The sequence below is a fragment of the Doryrhamphus excisus genome, chromosome 10 (assembly GCF_030265055.1).
Source record: "Doryrhamphus excisus isolate RoL2022-K1 chromosome 10, RoL_Dexc_1.0, whole genome shotgun sequence".
Taxonomy (NCBI): Eukaryota; Metazoa; Chordata; class Actinopteri; order Syngnathiformes; family Syngnathidae; genus Doryrhamphus; species Doryrhamphus excisus.
In genome coordinates this window covers 17,065,714-17,085,540 of record NC_080475.1, presented here as the reverse complement: position 1 = coordinate 17,085,540, position 19,827 = coordinate 17,065,714, and the positions used below count along the sequence as shown (strand labels likewise).

Below are 19,827 nucleotides of genomic sequence, written 5' to 3'. Positions count from 1 at the left end.
AGTGATACAGCTGGGCAATGAGCGGAGGGGTGGGCCCTAGTCTCGGGGGGTCTCTGTGTGTTCATAAAAACGTGAAGGAGTGTATAGAAAACACAAATGTTTGGGGCATATGTGGGCTTTATTGCCTTTTTAACCCCTCCCCATCCTTATTTCTATCACCATATTCCAGACACTTTCACTCACACACAACTTAAAAATTAAAAAAAAGAGTCGTGGATATGCCGTTCAATTAGCTTAATGAACTCTGCAAAGTGATCTGTAAATGCAGCTCTGGGATAATCCGAACAAGAAAAAACAGAAAGAGAGATGGAAAATATATTACTTAGTTCCACCCCCAACCCCCCCACCTCCTTGCACTAGCAGATGGAGTTCTTGGCAGCTGCGGTGCAATGTTTATTTGTGTGTTTTCACTGGTAATTGGAGGATTTTAACAGTCATCATCGTTTGGCTTATCATCAGCACCATAAAGTTGCTGTACTGTAGCGGGCAGCCGCCTTGTTCTGCCACACGGTGAAGGAAGGTTTGGGATGAACACAGTGTTCCTCCACGGCAAAAAGTGGAAATCTTTCCTCAAAAAGAATACAATAACGACACCAATTTTAAGAGGATTTTTACAGCGTGGAGACATAAAGCATCAGGGGGCTTTTGTGGAGAGCATGTGTGTAATAAGTGTGTCGTACGGCTGCTTTAGCAATAAGTGGAGATAATTTTGCTGAAATTGGTGTGACAGACTGCTAAATTGTCGCAGCAGTGTGTTGAGAGCACGAGCGGGAATGGGTGGGGGCTGCCAGCAACGTTACTTTGAAGGTGAGGTGAGCGTCATGCCTTTGAAAAGTCATTCACCTGTTTTACTGCGCCTGCTTTCACTGTTGACAGGCTCTTTGATAGCGTTTATTGTCACACATCTGTCCAAAATAGAAGGACCTCCTAAACCAGCTTATACAAGTAAGGAGTAATCATACAAAAAGTAACAATGCTTTATGTGTCTCTTGTCACGATCGTCTTGTTAGATTTGGGAAAACACAGCTGGTTAGTTGGTGAAGGGCATTCACACTGCACTGAATTTTACCCTGCTTGGCCACACGTCACATCTGAAATAGAGGCCTTTTAGAACCGCTATCGCAATGTTTACAGGATGTTCCATCTTGTTTTTCTTGAAAAGTTGATGATAATCTTTTTTGGGGCGGGGGGGCTGTTGTCTGCCACCTTTTTTTCAGGTTTTCTGGAAGTCAGCACTGTGGACACGTGCACTGTGCCTACCAGTACAGGGAGCACTACCACTGCATGGACCCTGAGTGTAACTACCAGGTGAGCGTGAGTAATTTATCACTTTTTGAACATCACTTTAAGCAAAAATTTTCATTTGTAAAATAAAAATAAGATGACTTTATTGAATTGAATTTCGGCACAGACCTGGATGTCCGAGAGTAGACAAATAGTATGACAAATAGTCATCTTTTCATTATTCATAACATCCTGCCAAATTTTTACTAAGTATGCTAGCCTGTGGTTTTCCAAACAGAGCACAGTTCCGTTTGCAAGTATCCTCTGGCGACTGTTGTTCCTATGAATAAAATGTTTATTTTATTTATCTGTTTAATTCTATTTATTATTAAAATGCAATGGAGGCAATGGGCTATTTTTATCCCATTTTGCACTGTTCATCATGTTCTCGCCTTTTTCATGTATGGTGCAAGCAGAGAAAAGTCATATTTTGCAGTCACCGGTGCATTTGTCTAAGATGTCAGCCATCCATGCACGGCTTTAGTTGTGTTTCCCTTTGTTTCGGTACAATTTTGTGAATTAAGCCACAAGAGCCGTAATCTCCTTTGTCTGCTGGTGATGAGGAGAGATTACCTCTCAATAAATATTGGTTATGAGGTGGAAAGCATTACAGATCCAAGCTTTCAGTTTTCTGCTTCACAGTCTGATGAGAAGCTCTCTGGGAGGAATAGAAAGGAAAATCATTTCATGTCATCATTTAGAACGTTCGTTCGGGTTATCACGGCAATTTCCACGCTGTGATCCACATTTCTCCACTGCTTCTGCACAAATATTTTCTGCAAGGCAGCTCTGTTGGTGTCAATTCCCTGAAAAGGAAAAAAAAAACAGGCAAGCGGTGATGAGCAGTTCCTTTCGGAGTGATAACTCATGAAATGTTACATGACACACACTCTTGGAATATTACCCCACTGCCAGCCTCTGGCCCACTGGCTGAGTCTTAACATTCTCCTTTCATGGGCTTGTACATGAGGGACAGCGTGTGCATCTTGCCACACTAGTGGGAATCCTAAAATAAATTGTAGCAAGTGGCTCCCAACCTTCATCACCACTCAACTGAAAATGAGATCTTTTTCCCAGTCAGCTCTCTCCGTGGCCTATTTTGGACAGCCTGATGGATCGAATATGCTGCCGCTCATCTTCCGCTTGGCATCGGCATGATGCTCAGACGTTTTTTCCTGGAAAATTATAAATGAGCAGAATACTGAGATCCTAATGAAGTGTTTACTCTTAAAGGAGTCAAACATCTTCAATGATAGGCGACGGGAAACGGGCCAAGAGCTACGAAAAGCTGCTTTTTATTGGGGGGGGGGGGGGGGGGGGGTGGAACACACGACACAAAGCAATTAGCCTACTTCGTGCAGCAATTAGTTGCTTTTCAAAATGCTTCTTTCTGATGTTTTCTCCCTCAACTGGAGATGAATATAGATTGAAGACAGAAGTGTCTCATTGATTTGCACGTCTCCCGTTACAGTTTCTCTTACATCAGCTTAAGGCCAATTACAGCAGATTTGGTTGCTGCGAGTCCCACAGGAATCCCTTTTCTGCTTTCTAACTGCTGCATGTGGGAGGGATCGTTTATTTAGACATTTTAGATGCGAGGTCTCTTAGCACATGCACTCATCATAAACAACAGAAAGTGTTCAGGAATTACGCTACCACGATTCTAAGTGAAACCCTATCTGCAAACTGAAAGGAAAAAAAAAATTTTTTGGTTCGTTCGTCACCCTTTCCCGCTATGTGCACCTCTGATTAATCATCTACATGCAGTCATATTTGTCATTGTTTAAATAGTCCAAAGGGCAACAAGATACGTACATTATCCAAAACATAATAATAAGAATAATAACACAACAGCACATGACACTCAAATCATACCCACAAAATTACAACCAAGTGAAAATGTGGGCAAATAGCAATGGATTGGTTTCAATTGGTCGGATAGGCTGTTTATTATCTTTATTATTGTCTGCTGAGATAAATTTCACCACACTGAAATAATATGCCAATAATGATTTCTATTTTTCTAACTCTGCGGCATTTTAATTTTTCCAGTGTTGTAATATTAACTTTTTATATACCAAATATGCCATCTTTTGGATCTAATTTTGCCCATATCTTGAAGACGAATGTGAGGTGTAAAGTAAATCTTTGATTATAGACACTTGAACGCCCCGTGTCAATATTCTTCTTGTTTATTTTATCTCTACTAGAATATATTGTTGTCCTTCGATCATCATTTTCTAAAGCCAGAAACATCACTCACTTTTGAGATCATATTACATTTGCTTACATAAGCAGACAAAGTACATACGTACATACATATACTACACCATAAGCAAACACAACAGCCGGGTTAAGAAAATGGCCATTCCATCCCACATTATTCATCCAAACGTCAATTGACCTCTACGCGTTGCCGCTGCCGTTTCCACAGAGATAGTTGCTGATTTTGTGACTGGTTTAAAATAACCTTGTTGTTTTACGTCCTTCACCCCACCCCCCACCCTTGTATTTTTTTTGCAGAGGTTTACCAGTAAGCAGGATGTAATCAGGCACTACAACATGCACAAGAAGAGAGACAACTCCCTGCAGCACGGTTTCATGCGCTTCAGTCCTCTGGATGACTGCAGTGTGTACTACCATGGATGCCACCTCAATGGCAAAAGTACACATTACCACTGCATGCAGGTACAACCAGAACAAGAAAACACCCGCCAACACACACTTGCAAACACTCGTTTGGCCGGATATGAACTTGACCAGATATTAGTTACATTTTTACATTTTTAGTTACAAGTGTTTAAACATTTCAAACGTGCATTAGTGCAGGTTTGTATATTTTTAGATATATCTTTTTAGTGTTAAGTTACTATGTGATGAGTTTAGTAGTCACCGGGAGTCAGACTATTATATTGTTATACTATTATTACATATATATATTCTGCGATTGTTGCGAGTGCGCTGGTAGCTTGTGATTAGCTGCCGCTGTATAAGCCACAGGGTTCAAAGTTCAAAGTAAAAAAGTAGCCACTTATATATCAAAATTGTACATATGTTGCATATAATACATTAACATTTAATAAATATGTTATTATTAGTTATATACTCAAACATTCCATTTGGGTTTAATGCTCACATTTTTTCCATCCATACCAAAAGATCTGTTAAAAGGACCTTTGTCAGAAGTAAATGAAAGAATTAAAGGTTAAAGATGAAAATCGATGCTGCTCACACCTCTTCACTCTCTCGCTCCTTAATTGGCATGGGTGAAATTCACTGAGGTGTTTATATAAACATACACATTTTTCATATTTTAGTACCAAGCAGACAGTTAAAGATTATCCACCATTTTTTTAAGCACATCTGCTTAATTTCAGCATGTCGTTTTGCTAAGCGCCAGCGGGGCAGCAGCACCGGAGTGGAGGAGGTGCTTGAGACAGATTCTTTTTTCAGCCTCCTCTAACAATGTCATTGTTATTTGGACATTTCAGTTCTTGTTTTAACAGTGCTGAGGAGCTGCAGATGTTGGCATCAGCATTTCTGATTTAGCGACAGAGTGGCATTTTATTCATTGTTTGACTCAATATGGAGAAGCTGCCCGGTTTGTGGCGGTGAGAAACGCCAGGGATGTTGTACGTGCTGATTCAAACGTCGCCTGCCCTCTCCTGTTAGCCCCGAGGAGTCAACGTGAGAGCGCCATGTTCCACTTTCCTCACCCCAGAAAGAGCGTTACAGTAAATTTGTGGCAACCTCATCCTTCAAATGTGAGAGGAAAGTACTCTAGTTTCAGGTGCCTCTAGTTTAGAGCAGCATCGCTTTCAATAGCAAACCACAAATTAAATGTTGAACTTGAAAACCATTTCCTGGCCATTTTCATAACCACACAAAGTAGCTTCTTGGACGATTCTCACAAAATGAATAGCTGCGCTTTGTCTCTGCTTGGCAGGTGGGCTGTAGCAAGGTGTACACCAGCACATCCGATGTTATGACCCACGAAAACTTCCACAAAAAGAACGCCCAACTGATTAATGACGGCTTCCAGAGGTTCCGTGCGACCGAGGACTGCGGCACAGTCGGGTGCCAGTTTTATGGCCAGAAAACGACACACTTCCACTGCAGGTGAAGTTCTGTGAATAAATAAGAAATAATATAAATACGTTTGTTTCAATTGATTTCCATTTCACACAATAACATGTACAAGCAGAATCTTAAGTTCTAACGGGCCATCTTATATAAGATGAACTGTGAAAACTGTCAAATCTTCCTCTGGCTGGTGGTGGCTGCTGCTTCTCTTATCACCCCGCCAATGTCAAGTATTTGAATTTTGTACACCCCCAAGAGCACGCAGGTACACAGATGCATCCATGTAACAGAACAACTAACCATGTCTTATGTTCTTTCCTCAGGCGCCCCGGATGCACATTCACTTTCAAGAACAAGTGTGACATTGAGAAGCACAAGAGCTACCATATCAAGGATGACGCCTATGCCAAAGATGGCTTCAAGAAGTTCTACAAGTATGAGGAGTGCAAGTATGAGGGCTGCGTGTACAGCAAAGCGACAAACCACTTCCACTGCATCCGCTCGGGCTGCGGCTTCACCTTCACCTCTACCAGCCAGATGACCTCCCATAAGCGCAAGCACGAGCGCCGACATATCCGCTCCTCTGGCGTGATGGGCCTCTCTTCCACCTTCCTGGCACCAAAGGATGAACCGGAGGAATCCAGCAATGATGACCTCATGGACTTCTCGGCCATCAGCAGCAAGAACTCCAGCCTGAGTGCCTCGCCTACCACCCAGCAGTCCACCACTGTATCCCACCTGATGGCGACCCCCACTACTGCTGTCTCCTCTTCCACGTCGGCAGGCCTTACCCTCAAGCCCTCGCTGCCCGCTGTGGGTCAGCGCATGTCTAGCCTGCTGTCCCAGGCCCTGCCCAGCAACATGCCGGTGGCCCTTGCTCTGTCCAACAGCACCATGGCCGCCTCGAGCCCTTTCTTCCCCCTGATACCAAGGCTGCCTCTCCAGCCTCCTCCACAGGCAGCTGGCCTGGTATCGGCCGTCTCATCTGGGGCCCACTCCATGCCCACCGACTCCACGGCGGGGGCAGACGGAGCCATGGCGTCTACCCCGACCTCCTTTGCCACTTCCTCCATTATGGAAAAGATCTCAGCCAGTAAAGGTCTGATATCACCCATGATGGCCAGGCTGGCTGCAGCTGCTCTCAAGCCTTCCAATGGGCCAGACGCAGGTGGGTCACACGTTTGGACCGTCATTAACCTAGCTTGACTTCAGCATTTAAAGTAGTCACCAATACGGAAGAGCTTCATTCATCAGGAAATGCGAATAAATCCAGTGATTTTTATGTAGTCCTTCAAAAAGTACATTTACAACACAGTTCAATGAACAAATATTAATATTTATTTAATATCAGGATTAATTTTTTATTTTTCATGAAGTTCTGCCTCACATACATGACTGATTCAATCATTTAACAGATAATGGACGGTAGAGTCTAGACTGCTCCCATATTGGACCTCCTGAGATGATTTGGAGCAGGTGGGGTGCAAATTGAGATAGGGGTCCGCAAGGGAGGGCGCCTCCAGATGTTGGGACTGGAAGGATTATAACTCGTATGGTGTTCCCGGAGTAAGGTCCTGGGGGAGCGTTGGGCCACGTACTCTGGGGTGCTGAGCCCAGCCCAAGCTGTCAGGCTGAGCTCCACCTCTGTGCTTCCAGCAGGTAGTCACACTTGCTGGGAAGGGGCCCCTGCTTAGGCCGCGCCTACACAGATGGTGCCTTCACCGCCCCCTCATAGCAGATCTGTGCTTTTTGAAATGAACTCCCACATGTGATGTATATTTAACATATAGTGTAAGACTGAGTGCAGATACAGGATGGGGGGGGTTAGCTGTGGTTTTGATTCTCGTATTTGTTTCATCAATGTGCAAACAGGACATTTATGGCTAAAAGGTAGGAGGAAGTGGTTTTAGCTTCTCAGTCAAAAAAGTCAATGCTCCTTGTGGCTATTTTCATTGTGACTCTTTAACGGTGCTTTTATTACAGTGCTCATGTTTTTCTTTCACTTTCCCTGTTTTTAATTAATGGTTCCCTCTAATTTACCCGTATGTGTTTTGCCCGCAGATTCAAGCATATGAAAGGTTTACTAATTAGACACACAGTACAAATGATCTTTCGCAAGCTCGGTATCTTATCCCGAGCAATTACATGCTTGTACATTATTCCTGGATAATTTCCAGAAAGACGATGCTTTGAGTCAAACTCATTTGTACTCCCTCTTTGGGAAGAAAAAAGAAGAAACACCCTGAACAGCCAATGCATCCTCTGAGATTCAGAAGGAATTCTTTAATGTGCATGCTGATCATGTGCGGATCACATAGCGGATGGCTTCCTCTGTAGTCGCCTCTCATTTCAGCTGATTTAATTGTCAGTGACATGACTAGTTAATTTTGGGTGTGCTCTGATCAGGTTGGGGGTGGGGAAGGCCGGACTTTGCAAGCTCTCGGTGACCTCAAAGTATATAGATACAAAATTAAGACTGCGTTTTTTTTTCCCAAGTGCCACCCCCCCATCAACAACAAAGCCCTCCAACCACAGCCATTGTCAAGCTGAACTGACATTGACACTTGCCCATCTCCGAGCTTTTAGCTGACAAGGCCCAAGACTAGCCCTTCTACTTCTATTCTGCCTGATATGTCTCTGGGTCATCTTGTAGCATGAAGTGGAAGGAGGGAGGGGGCGGGTGGATCACGGTTGCGTTCTCCCGCTCACGTACATTTGTCTTGTTTTCTCCCCAGCAGTAAAAGAAGGCTATTGGCCTCACCAGGATGGGGGCCAAGGGCGTACACTTGGCTGCCCGTGACCTTGCCTGTCACAATCCCTCAACGCAAACCCCCAATTCCTTAACAACAGATTCTTCACCGCACCAAACAGCCAGCTTCAGCTTTTGGTGGCTGCGTCATTGGGAGGTTAGGCCCAGGCCTTCAGTGCTCCCATTTTTGAAGATAAAACACCACTTACTATCTCCCAAAAGACGTGGCTTGTCTGCATTGCCCCGGGACAAATTAATATTTTAATCCCTTGGGGATTGGAAGAGAGAGCACTCACCTTCCTGTCAGCATTTGTACCCTGCAGTGCCCCCCTACTCTTTGTTTTTAGTACTGTTTGTATTCTTTGGTACTTCCTCACAGTCCCAGCGTGTGGGCCCATAAGAAAACAGTTTTAGAGAGGTGGTATTTATTTGTATTTTTATTTTTACACAAATAGACATCAATGTGGATGCTAGGAAAATGCAGATTCATTTATTTATGTATTATTTTCATTAATAAGATTGAAAGCAAATTGACTTAGCGAAGATCTCTGCACTTCATTGAAAACAATGCTTTTTTCTGGCCGCTCCTCTCATGCAGTCTCCAAATACTTATTTGGATGGAAATGCAATTGAAAGGTTGAACCCATCTGATTGGCTGTCATCTCCAATCTGACCGACATCGCACTCCTAATCCTGGTGTGTACGCTCAGCGGCATGGGCTGCAGCGTGTCGCCAGGCCAACGAGAAGCCAGGGAGGGAGGGGGTGTCCAATCTGAGGCTGCCACTTTCCCTCAGCATTAGCATCTCACTTAATGACCAGTTAAGAGGGAGCTCTGCAAATGAGTTGTGACAAGTGCTGAAGAAAAAGGAGTGTTTTTCCCTCATATCGTCCGCCTCTTCATCACCATTTAAAAAGCTTGACGGTTTGACATCATTTCACAATCATTATCACTCAAAGGACTTTTTTTGAGTCAGATTGTATCTCGTCACATAGGATAATAGTGCTGACTAACAATCAAGTTATTGTTCCTCTTGTCTGGTTTATCCTCAGGGAGCGGGCAGCCGGCCTCCGTCAACCAGTTTAATCTGGTTCAAGTGAAGCAGGAACCACTGGACACCACGTCAGGGACCTCCCAGGACTCCACACAGGAGCAGAGTTTGGACCTGAGCAAGAAAGACAGCAGGTACACGGAGCTGGAAGTGTTTTTGCTGCACTGTGACTGATTGAGTTGTCGACAAGATTATTTATCAAAACACACTCATTCATTCCAATCCTCCATGTATTTCTCCATTTTTGTCGGAGAAGGATGTTGGTGTAAACCTTCACCTCGCAGTCTTTCTATTTTTTTAACAAGACAGCATTTTCATCTTCATTACACCGGCACACCTTCCATGATAAATAGTAATATTTACTGTTCTCATGCAAATCTTTACTAAACATTGTTCATTTTCCTTGTTCCAGTAATGAATCAAATGGACACGCTATACCAGGGAATGCATCTCTTTTATCCTCGCTTATGAATAAGGTAAGATCCATCTATCAAAGCCCTTTCATCCCAAGACAAATTAGCAGCACACGGAGGGGCCTGTTTGTTTTTTAATGTTTCACCGCTAATAAGATGAGTTTGTATCATTTAAATTTTCCAGCCATTTTTCACACGGTGTAATTTTCATCGCACCTCGCACAAATTAATATAATGAAGTATAGTAGCTGGCTGTTGGGCCAGACATATAGTGATGTTTGTTTTTTGATGAGTTGTTTTGAACTCGGGGGTTCATTTTTTTCTCCGCCTTTATGTTTTTTTCTCTGCGTCCTGTCTGCCTATGCACTTATCCACACAGTTTGTCAATGATATGATTAAAAACAGCAGTAGAACAAAGAGGGAGGCGCTCCTCTCATTTTTTTAACAAGTCCAAAGGTTAGTCTATGGAAATTTAGATGTGTGTTTTGTAAAGATTAAAATGGACAATGCTTTCCATCACATTAATGTCAGGTCAGCCCCCCATTTCTTTTAAACACAGTCAACCTCCTTCCCTATACATTTTTCTCGATGCCATCATTCTTACCATCTCCTCAGGAGCCATGGACTTTTCTTCCTTTTTCAATAAAGCCAGGGAGCTTCATCGAGAGTCATGTTGGTTATTGGAGGTGGACTCAAGCCCCCGCATAGCATTAAAGGGTTAATCGTGGGTCATAGAAAGCTTGGCAGCCGTCTGTGGCCCCCACCCCAGCAAAAAGCAGATTAACATATTGAAGACCTGCTGTTTTTTTACTTTTGTAGATGTCACAGGTAAACCCCGCCCTCTTCAACGCCATGCACCTGAAGACGGAGCTGGATGCCGGCCAGGGTGGGGATACCTCCGAGGCAGCCCAGTACCTCAACCGAGTTCTGAAGAGACCCCTGGTAGACAAACCCAGTGAGATCTGGAGGACTTACCTCCGCAGGTAAAAAGAAAGACTTGCACAAGTGAAGAATGAAGTTCTTTTAAAGCATCTAGAATAAATTCTAGAAAGAATAAGATTAAATAGAATTAATTCAAGATGACAGACTTTGATGCATGAATCTAGAGAACTGTATTTGGACATATTAATGTCTGAAGTTAGTAAAGCCACTGCTACTCACTGGAAACCCCCTGAAATGTTTTCATGACGTGAATTTGAAATGATTTGTCACATGAGTTGTTGTTTTATTTGTTGAAACGTCTCAATGTTTCCTTTCTGTCTAAGATTTGACACAGATGACTTCTGTGAGGCGCAGTGTGACTTCCTGCAGAAAGTTCACTTTCACTGTCTGGTAGAAGACTGTGGCGCTCTCTTCAGTACAGTGGATGGAGCCGTAAAGCATGCCAAGTAGGGTCTGCAACGCTTCGTTTGTAGCCAGCTTCGCTCATCACACTGAAACAAGCACCTGTGTTGTTTGTAGTTTTCACCTCAGAGCTACTCTGAAAGTCAAGTCTGAGCCTCCGTTCAGTGAGGGCAAGGTGTCTGGCGAGGGAGGTCCTCTGCGGCCCGCTGCACCCGTCTCCATGACCAACAACCCCTCCGTGGATGTGGCTCACCTCCCCCCCTCCGGTGGCTACAGCTCCCCTCCTCCTTCCCTTCTGGCCTGGAAGCAGCTGACCGGCAGCATCCCCCAGATGCCAGCCTCCATGCCCAACCTGCCCGCCAACTCCCCTTTGGCCACCACCTCGCTGGAGAATGCTAAGCCTCAAGTCAAGCCTGGTTTTCTGCAATTCCAGGAAAAGTACGGCATACATTTGTGACCATAGAATTTTGTAGGAAATTTGACATTCACTCATCGATTACATGCACACAACGCTGCACGTTCGCATTTTAAAATAATCATATCCCACGGCAAAATGAAAAAAAAATTCATCTTCATGTAAACGGTGATCAAGTGGTTAGCATGTAGGCCAAAGAGTTCAAGTCTCCACTTGGGTATCTCTGTGTGGAGTTTGCATGTTCTCCCCGTGGCTTTTTTTCTTTCCTCCCACATTCCAAAAACATGCTAGCTTCATTGGCCACTCCAAATTGTCCATAGGTATGATTGTGGGTGGGAATGGCTGTTTGTCAAAAATCCTACTCAAATAATATCTCCCACTTTGCAAACGGATGACTTTTTAAACGCATCTGTATTTGTCATTCATGCAGTGATCCCTGTCTGGCAACAGACTGTAAATACTCCAACAAGTTCCACTTCCACTGCTTGTTTGGAAACTGCAAGTACGTGTGCAAGACATCTGGCAAGGCCGAGTCCCACTGCTTGGACCACATCAACCCCAACAACAACTTGGTCAACGTCCGTGACCAGTTCTCTTATTACTCCCTGCAGTGTCTGTGTCCCAACCAGGTGAGTGCACTGTCATGATACCTGCTGTCATTGACGTAGAGTGTTTTCCAAGCGTGAAGTATGCCGCCTATTACAGCACTGTTTGTGGTGATTTGACTCAAGGCTTTCACAAGCGCTGCTCGGCATCTTCCATCTCTGTCGAAAAAGACAGTCAAGTCACCCCAGTAATGCCTGTTTATATGTCAATAATGTCATTCTGACTGCCGACTTCTCCTCTCAGAAAAGGCCAATTTAGCTGATATTACCCAATAAATCATTGTCACCGACTCGGTAAACAAGGCTGTCTTGAATAGGGCAAAAATCAGGGGAATGCTTCATAAATGAAACCTAAATGGCAGCCCCCGCCTGCTCTCATGAGCCCGTATTTGGAAAACCATTCCAATGAAGTCATTAATGTGTCGAAAATCAGCCCGTTTTCGCCCCCCTCTCCTTAGCCTCCATCTCCTCAACTGAGCAGATCTCATTTGGGGGAGTCCTTTGGGATGTGGGACTCACCAACAGATGGTGGTGTAAAAGGGGGGCTTGGAAATAAAATGTCCTTTTCTTAGATGTTTGGCATGACCCTGGGGGTCATTAATAATAATTTTAGAGAAATCAGAATGACATCATCACATATCTTAGCGATCCCCAGATGACATACCAATCGTCTCCCTCGAGGCTGTGAGAGCATAGTGGATGAAATTGGAGCAATCTGATTGGACACTTGGAAGCAATGGAATTACATCATTGTCACTAGTTTGTCGTTTGCACTTCATGAAGAGTTATTTATCATCCACGGCAATCCAACATGTGTTGTCTGTGTCACCCTGGCAGCATTGTGAGTTCCGAATGCGAGGCCACTATCATTGTCTGCGGCCCGGTTGCTTCTTTGTGACCAACATCACCACCAAGCTGCCATGGCACGTCAAGAAGCACGAGAAGGCTGAGCGCCGCGCCGCCAACGGCTTCAAATACTTCACCAAGAGGGAGGAGTGTGGACGGCTGGGTATGTCATCCCCACTTGAAGTTGTTCATTTCCCCAAAAATCTATCATCATCTATTATTATCAAATCTGGCATACAAGAGTAAAAATAAGTTAAGATTTGAAATAAGTGAATTAGTAAAGTGGTTGCAAGTAAAACAATTGGTCAACTTTGATTGATTCCAAGCGTTGATTCCAAGTTGCAATTATCCCTTTTCCATGATCCCTACCAAACCATCTATAACTTGGTTCAAGCCATTACGTTCATTTAGAAATACATTCTTTTGAAAAACACATTACAAAAATCTAAAGAATGTAGAACTTAGAACTCCCAAATTTCTCCTTGCAAACGAGCTATGTCTTCAAATGGATCAAACCGCACCCTTTAAGTTCAACTTGAAGCTTTAAACTTTTCTTTGTGCATCGTCTTGTTCTATGACCAACAAGCTCTTCTGTTTGTGTGTTCAATTGTCAAACATGTAGATGTAAGCGTAATGTTGCCGTGGGGGGTGGGGGGGGGGGGGGTCTCTTTATTTTCCTTCTCACAAAGACACCTCAGGTCCCTAAGGTAGTCTGACTGTAGCAGCAGTAACGTCAGTGGGCATCCAGCTTTGTTTTCTTCTTCCTTTTTGCCCCTGTCAGAAATGAGCAATTAGGTTTGTGTTTGTTAATTAACCGGCTTGTCTGGTTTAGCCTGTTTGCGCTGGGAAGCTGTGCCTCACAGCCGCCGCTGCCATCTCACAGAAATGAATTAAAAGTGATCTGTTTTGTCATACTTTTTCTTCACGGCAGTTACACAAGCTTTTCACAACGCTGAGACAAAGCAAACAAAAACAAGCCCTAAACAGCTGTTTTTTGCCCCCAGCCTGATCTGCCAAGTGTATTGTTTGAACCTGGGTGGAGTGGGGGTGGTGCGGGTGAGTGGGGGGAACAGAGAGGATTAACATGGCTAACACTCCAGTCATAAAGAATTGATGGCTTGCCAGTATCCATGGCAGCGGCATTAAACTGAACACAGCTGATGGTGTTACCGAGCTTGGATGTCACCAGGCACACTGTGTCACGGGGGTTACTGTTATTTGCTCAACTTGGCCTGTTTAAGACGCACTGTGTGTGTGTGTGTGTGTGTGTGCGCTGTTTGACGACACACACGTATGGCGCTCTTAAACCCGGCTGCCATGGTTACTGACATGCTAGCACCTGCCCAGCATGTTACTCAATTATTTCTGCCTGCCTTTATATAAGAGTATTTGATTAAGTGGCTCAAAACAGAACATTCATTTCATTTTGAAATCATAAAGCAATTAGAGCTTAAAAACAGGAAAAGAGTAGAACAAGATGTCACAGGCTGCGCTTCAAAAAGGGAACAAAAGCAAACAACAATGCAGACACTTGGAAAAATGAATTTAATACGGCAATAATTGTGTATTTACTTTGGCTGGCAGGGGTGTGTGTGCATTATTCGCTTCCTGAAAATGAGAATTTATTTATGTAAATTCCTAATTGAATAAAGCATGTCAGTGTAATAAAAGAGCTCCACAGGTTTAGTGCACAGAAGCCTTGACTTGCTCAGTGTGGCACCCCAGTGATCTAATATTCCTCCTACGTGCACCCTCACTTGTGTCACAGCTATATCACAAAATTAAACAAGTCAAAATATTGCACTTTGGCTGATCTAATCAGAGTAACCCCTGTCGCACTGGTAATATTTGGCCTTTTAGCGCATTACTCTCTAGAACCGTGGTTACCCCTTCATGCGTTTGACTGACGCCATGTACCCCCTGCTTGTGCACTTCATAAACATAAACCGTTTGATCTTCATTTACTTGAAATATTGAACAGACGTACCCCAGTGATAATTGTTGTACTTTGGGAAGGCAGGCTCTCCAACGTCTTCCTGACTGTTGTTGTTTTTGTCCGTTGTGCCAGGTTGTAAATATAACCAAGTCAACAGCCACTTTCACTGCATCCGCGAGGGCTGCCAGTTCTCCTTCCTGCTCAAGCACCAGATGACCTCACATGCACGCAAACACATGAGGCGGATGCTCGGGAAGAATTTTGATCGAGTCCCGTCCCAGGTACAATGAAACAGAACGGAACGTTCACAAAGGAGTAATTACGTAAAAATTTGTCAAGCACAAGCCGATGCCAAGTGACTGACTCACACCCTTACCACTAACAGCCGTACTGCGTGACCTTTTTATCTCTTGAATGTGCTTGAACGTGTTTTTATAATTGATTTTTACTCCCAAATTCACTGCTTTAAAGTATACGGTGGTAGAGCTTGCATACATATTGTGAGTCCGGCTTCCAGGACGTAATTTGGATGTATTTTGAAGTCAATATAGAACATCATCATTAAAAAGAAACACGTAAATAAGTCTAATTATACAGTCGAAAAACTGTAAACATTTAGCCAACAAGATTTTTTTTTAATTAGAAGTACAGAAAACAAAAACACACCACAAGATAGTAAAAATCTATCTTTGTAATAGTAAATAAAGAAGTATACAAATGAGGTTATCTCCTCTCTTTCTATATACGTACTAAGATAAGATAAGATGAAACATTGATGTCATAAGTGTGCAGCACTTCTCAGGCCATATTCATTTGATGCGCGTGTCTTAATGTGGCCCACGCCGACTGTGATGATTCCACTGTGACTTTTCTGGTTCTGTTTGTTCTTTTACTCCTTTAATGACACAAATGCAGGTGAAGCATAAAACGACGTTTGACTGTTTGCCAAAAGGCAACACCTGCAGGAATTTAAATAGCTGAAATAACATCTTACGTTGGTGTTTTTGCAGGTGGTGCCACTCGGCCAGAGGACAGATAAGATGCATGTTTCCGGCATGATGTCAGGACCCTTGGCGTCCCACTCTGATATCACGTCCAGCTATTCCTCCGCTACCGTAGACGACGCAGATGATTACGTGGATTACATGGGAGGCGGCGGAAGCCCTTTGGGCATCTCCTCTGAGTCCTCTAACCAGGACCGCAGCTGCACCAGCACCCCCGTGGGAAACGATGGCTCCCCAGCAGGTGAGTTGTTCGGGATGCACGGGAGGTCTCATGGAGACTTGCTCAAAAACTTGTCACGCATCACTCATGACGCATATTTCATAACATATAATCAGCGCCATGGCCGCCACGTGATGAGTTACGGATACAATCTACTTCAAGTGTGCTCGTCATTTTCATAAAACGTGTAATTTTTACTTCCTGCCACCATCCTTGGTGATTTGCGTCTACTTTTCTACACTTTAGAACTCTTTGATGTCACAGTCTTTATAAAGCGATTCTGCTTGTGATTTCACGTTTCTCTGTGTGGTGGCACATTGTTGTTCTGGCTGATGCTTATTTGTCTTGAATGGGCCTCATTTTGTGCCATTCTCTTATCTTTGTCTTCCCTTTTTATCCCCGCCCCCCCACGTGTATGTGTGTGTGTTTCCTCCTTTCCTCCCGTCTTCCCTTCATCCCCTCTGGTCACCCTGTCTTTCCAGGACAAGGCTACCCCACCATCACCTCTGCTCCCACCACCCCTGCTGACACCCAAACCGCACCTCCTTCCTCACCTTCTCCTGCTCCTCTCCCACCACCACAACTCCCACCGCCTCCTCCTCCTTCCGTTCCTCCGCCTGACCTCCAGGCCCCACCGACATCCCTGTCACCCGCTCTTCTCCGACCTCCCCTGTCCTCGCTCCCATACCTCCTTTCTCCATCTTGTCTGTCATACTCTCTGCTCAGCGCCTCTTTGGGAGCCACTCGGAGTGTTGTCATGCCAACCAACACACCAGCTTTCAGCCCCATCATTGCCACTCCGTCTCCAGTTAAAAATGACGTCCCTATAGTGCAGGATGCTGCAGGTACTTACATCCCAAAGCAAACCAACACTGCGGCTGTCAATCTCAATTGAGTCCCGTGCAGACTTGAACTGTGTCAGCTAAGATTTCAATGTACTTTAATGGAAAGACAATACAATAAAGTGGCTTTTCCAGCATGCATTAAGAGTGCTTGTGTATGCATACAGCTAAATACACTGTACAAGTATTGGGACATATGGATATGCTCTTGCATACGGGAAGTAAAAAGGGAAGACATTAGATTAGATTGTGGAGCATGTCATGGAAATAGTCCAGCCATCCAACACTGGAAAGATGAGAGAAGCCACCTAGGATCTTGTTCTGGTTCATCCTAAGGGCCTTGCTGGTTCTCTAGAAAAACAGCAAATGGCCTGTTTGTATTAAATTGCAAGAATAGAAATATCAAATGTTTTGGGAAGATGAAGAATTCTGACATTGTCTTAATATTTGTGTAGCGTACTTGTCTGTCCTTTAAAAAGAGGGGCCTTCTTCATCTCCCATTAACAAGCCAGTTATTTTAATCACGGATCAGCTTTTATGGATGCACGCTGTTTCCCATCTTGCAAAAGGGGATCACATCATTAGCAGTGACCCCAGGGTGTTCCACAAGGTGGGCGCCCTCTCGTAAAATAAGACGCAGATAAGAGGGTTGGTCAAGACCCACCATTCCGTCTGTGTTTGGAGGCAGGAGACACCCCGTAAAAGTGTCATGTTCCAAAGTCAATCTATCTTTTTGCCTCCTTTTTGAATCATTATGGGAATTAGGAGTAGGATTCTGTGGCTCTCTGTGCTTACTCAGCTGGAAACCACTTCTGGCTGAGTAGGGTTGGACATTAGTGTTTCACCCAGGAACATCTCACAATGTGATTATGGAGTTTGTGGCTTTCACTTTGAGAAGCAACTGATTATACTTTAATGTGCTTCCTCTCGTTCTTTCTTACAGGAAACACTATCTCCATCCCCACTGCCGCCGGAGCCAAGAAGCGCTTCTGGATCATTGAGGACATGTCTCCGTTCGGGAAGCGGCGCAAGACCGCGTCCTCACGCAAGATGCTGGACGAGGGAATGATGCTGGAAGGCTTCCGTCGCTACGACCTGTATGAGAACTGCAAGGACTCGGGCTGCCAGTTCTCCCTGAAGGTGACCCACTACCACTGCACCCGTGAGAACTGCGGCTACAAGTTCTGCGGCCGCACACACATGTACAAGCACGCCCAACACCACGACCGCGTGGACAACCTGGTCCTGGACGACTTCAAGAGGTTCAAGTCCACACTCAGCTGCAACTTCCCCGATTGCCAGTTCTCGGGCAACAGCACCCACTTCCACTGCCTGCGCTGTGGCTTCCGCTGCACCGACAGCACCAAGGTGACGGCACACCGCAAGCATCACGGAAAGCAGGACGTGATCAGCGCCGCCGGCTTTTGTCAGTTCAGCTCCAGCGCCGACTGCGAGGTCACCGACTGCAAGTATAAGCTCAAGTGTTCCCACTTTCACTGCACCTTCCCCGAATGTAAGCACACTGTGGTGGGAATGTCCCAGATGGACTCCCACAAGCGCAAGCACGAGAAGCAGGAGCGAGGCGAGCTGCCGTCTGTATCGCCCAAACAGGAGGGGGCGCACCACCTGGCCTCCTCTGCAGTCCCCCAAACTTCTATGGGTCTCAATACGTCTTCACCCGCCGGCCTCCACAGCCTGACCCATAGCATGAACAGCAGTGCCCACTCCATGCTCTACTCCACAGGCAGCATTGGGTCCGAGTACAACCACACGTATCCACCCTCCATCAGCCTGGATGGCTCCCTCAATCTGGGCACGGACACCAGCAGCTCCCTCTTCTTCCTCAAGAACGCTGCCGGTCTGGGTCTCAACGACTCTCTGGACCTCAGCAAGAAGCTGCAGGAGGCGGCGCGGCGCACACCCAACCACTGTGCCACTCCGCCAATGGGGGTTCTGGCAGCTCAGGATGACACCACCGGAACATCCGGGGAGGCCGAGGATGACATGTCACCCGAGGAGGAGGTGCAGGCCGAGGAGGAAGAAGAAGAGGAGGATGAGGAGGAGGAGGTGGAGGATGATCTCAACACAGACTCAAACGATTCAATGGCAGAGCCTGATGGGGAGAAGGACAGCAGGGGGGATTTTGATGCTTCCGTTAACCACACTGACACTTCCCAATCGGAAAAACAACATGGCGACCCATGAAGGCAAAACTAGGAAGGGACCGGCTGTAGGAAGAATGAAAATGGTCTCCTTCACGTGACATTGAAACCACGGCAGCGAGGAGAATACTGTACAAAAAGAAAAAAAATCATGATGGCCCAAAAATTATTTATGATGATGTTTACAAGATGACCAACATTATGAATTCAATTATGCATTAAAAAATTGGAACAGAGACACACGGAATTAGACCCCGGTTTACACGGGGGGGGGGGGGGGGGGGGGCAATGTAAAGCATTTTACTACACATCAGTCTTTTGTGTGCGTGCATGTTTGACCTTAATTTATTACTATTTTTATTTTTCACGTTTTTGTGTGGGAAAAAACCAAGAAATCTCACTATATAACTATCTATGTACGTGTGTGTGATCATAGAAAAGGAACTTTGCAACATGAACTGAAGGGCCGAGTGCACATTTTGAAAAAGAAAAAAAAAGGGAAATGAATCACTAAGGAGAAACAGGATTTGTTCAGACGTTTGCTTTTTTCTCTATTAATTATGCTTAGTAATATGATGATGAGGCCCCGGGAGGGAGGGGCATCGGACTGTGGATCTCGACAGGAGGTGTCTGCTCGGGCTCATCCTCCTCTCTCGTGACTTTCTGCTATGAAGCCACCAAAAAAAAAAAAAAAGCAGCCTGTGTAATTTAAATCCCCCCCTCCCAAAATACGGCCACCCACTTTGGCGGTGGAAATGAACTCTGTGTGTGGATCATGCACTTTTATACTAGCTGACCATGAGGCGTGGACGATGGCGGTGGACGACTTGTCTTTATTTTTGTTACTATTTTATTTTGCATTTTCTTGTTTTTG

The 19,827-nt window shown here is 44.9% G+C and overlaps 1 protein-coding gene across 9 annotated transcripts in view; it reads left to right on the top strand.

Annotated features, from left to right (window-relative positions):
• The window catches only part of casz1 (castor zinc finger 1), a 149,647-nt gene extending 130,426 nt beyond the window's left edge, over positions 1-19,221 (top strand). For 6 of the 9 annotated variants that reach the window (XM_058083441.1, XM_058083442.1, XM_058083439.1 and 3 more), the window contains 15 exons: positions 1,218-1,314; positions 3,808-3,972; positions 5,231-5,403; positions 5,691-6,535; positions 9,168-9,300; positions 9,579-9,642; positions 10,399-10,562; positions 10,845-10,967; positions 11,041-11,361; positions 11,769-11,967; positions 12,781-12,952; positions 14,858-15,006; positions 15,736-15,970; positions 16,432-16,794; positions 17,735-19,221. In XM_058083441.1, coding sequence (XP_057939424.1) covers positions 1,218-1,314; positions 3,808-3,972; positions 5,231-5,403; positions 5,691-6,535; positions 9,168-9,300; positions 9,579-9,642; positions 10,399-10,562; positions 10,845-10,967; positions 11,041-11,361; positions 11,769-11,967; positions 12,781-12,952; positions 14,858-15,006; positions 15,736-15,970; positions 16,432-16,794; positions 17,735-18,996 — 4,465 coding nt within the window. In that variant the 3' untranslated portion in view covers positions 18,997-19,221. The remainder of the gene's footprint in view (positions 1-1,217; positions 1,315-3,807; positions 3,973-5,230; positions 5,404-5,690; positions 6,536-9,167; positions 9,301-9,578; positions 9,643-10,398; positions 10,563-10,844; positions 10,968-11,040; positions 11,362-11,768; positions 11,968-12,780; positions 12,953-14,857; positions 15,007-15,735; positions 15,971-16,431; positions 16,795-17,734) is intronic. The other 3 variants (XM_058083438.1, XM_058083444.1, XM_058083445.1) reach the window with 3 other exon arrangements.
• The last annotated feature ends 606 nt before the right edge of the window (positions 19,222-19,827 follow it).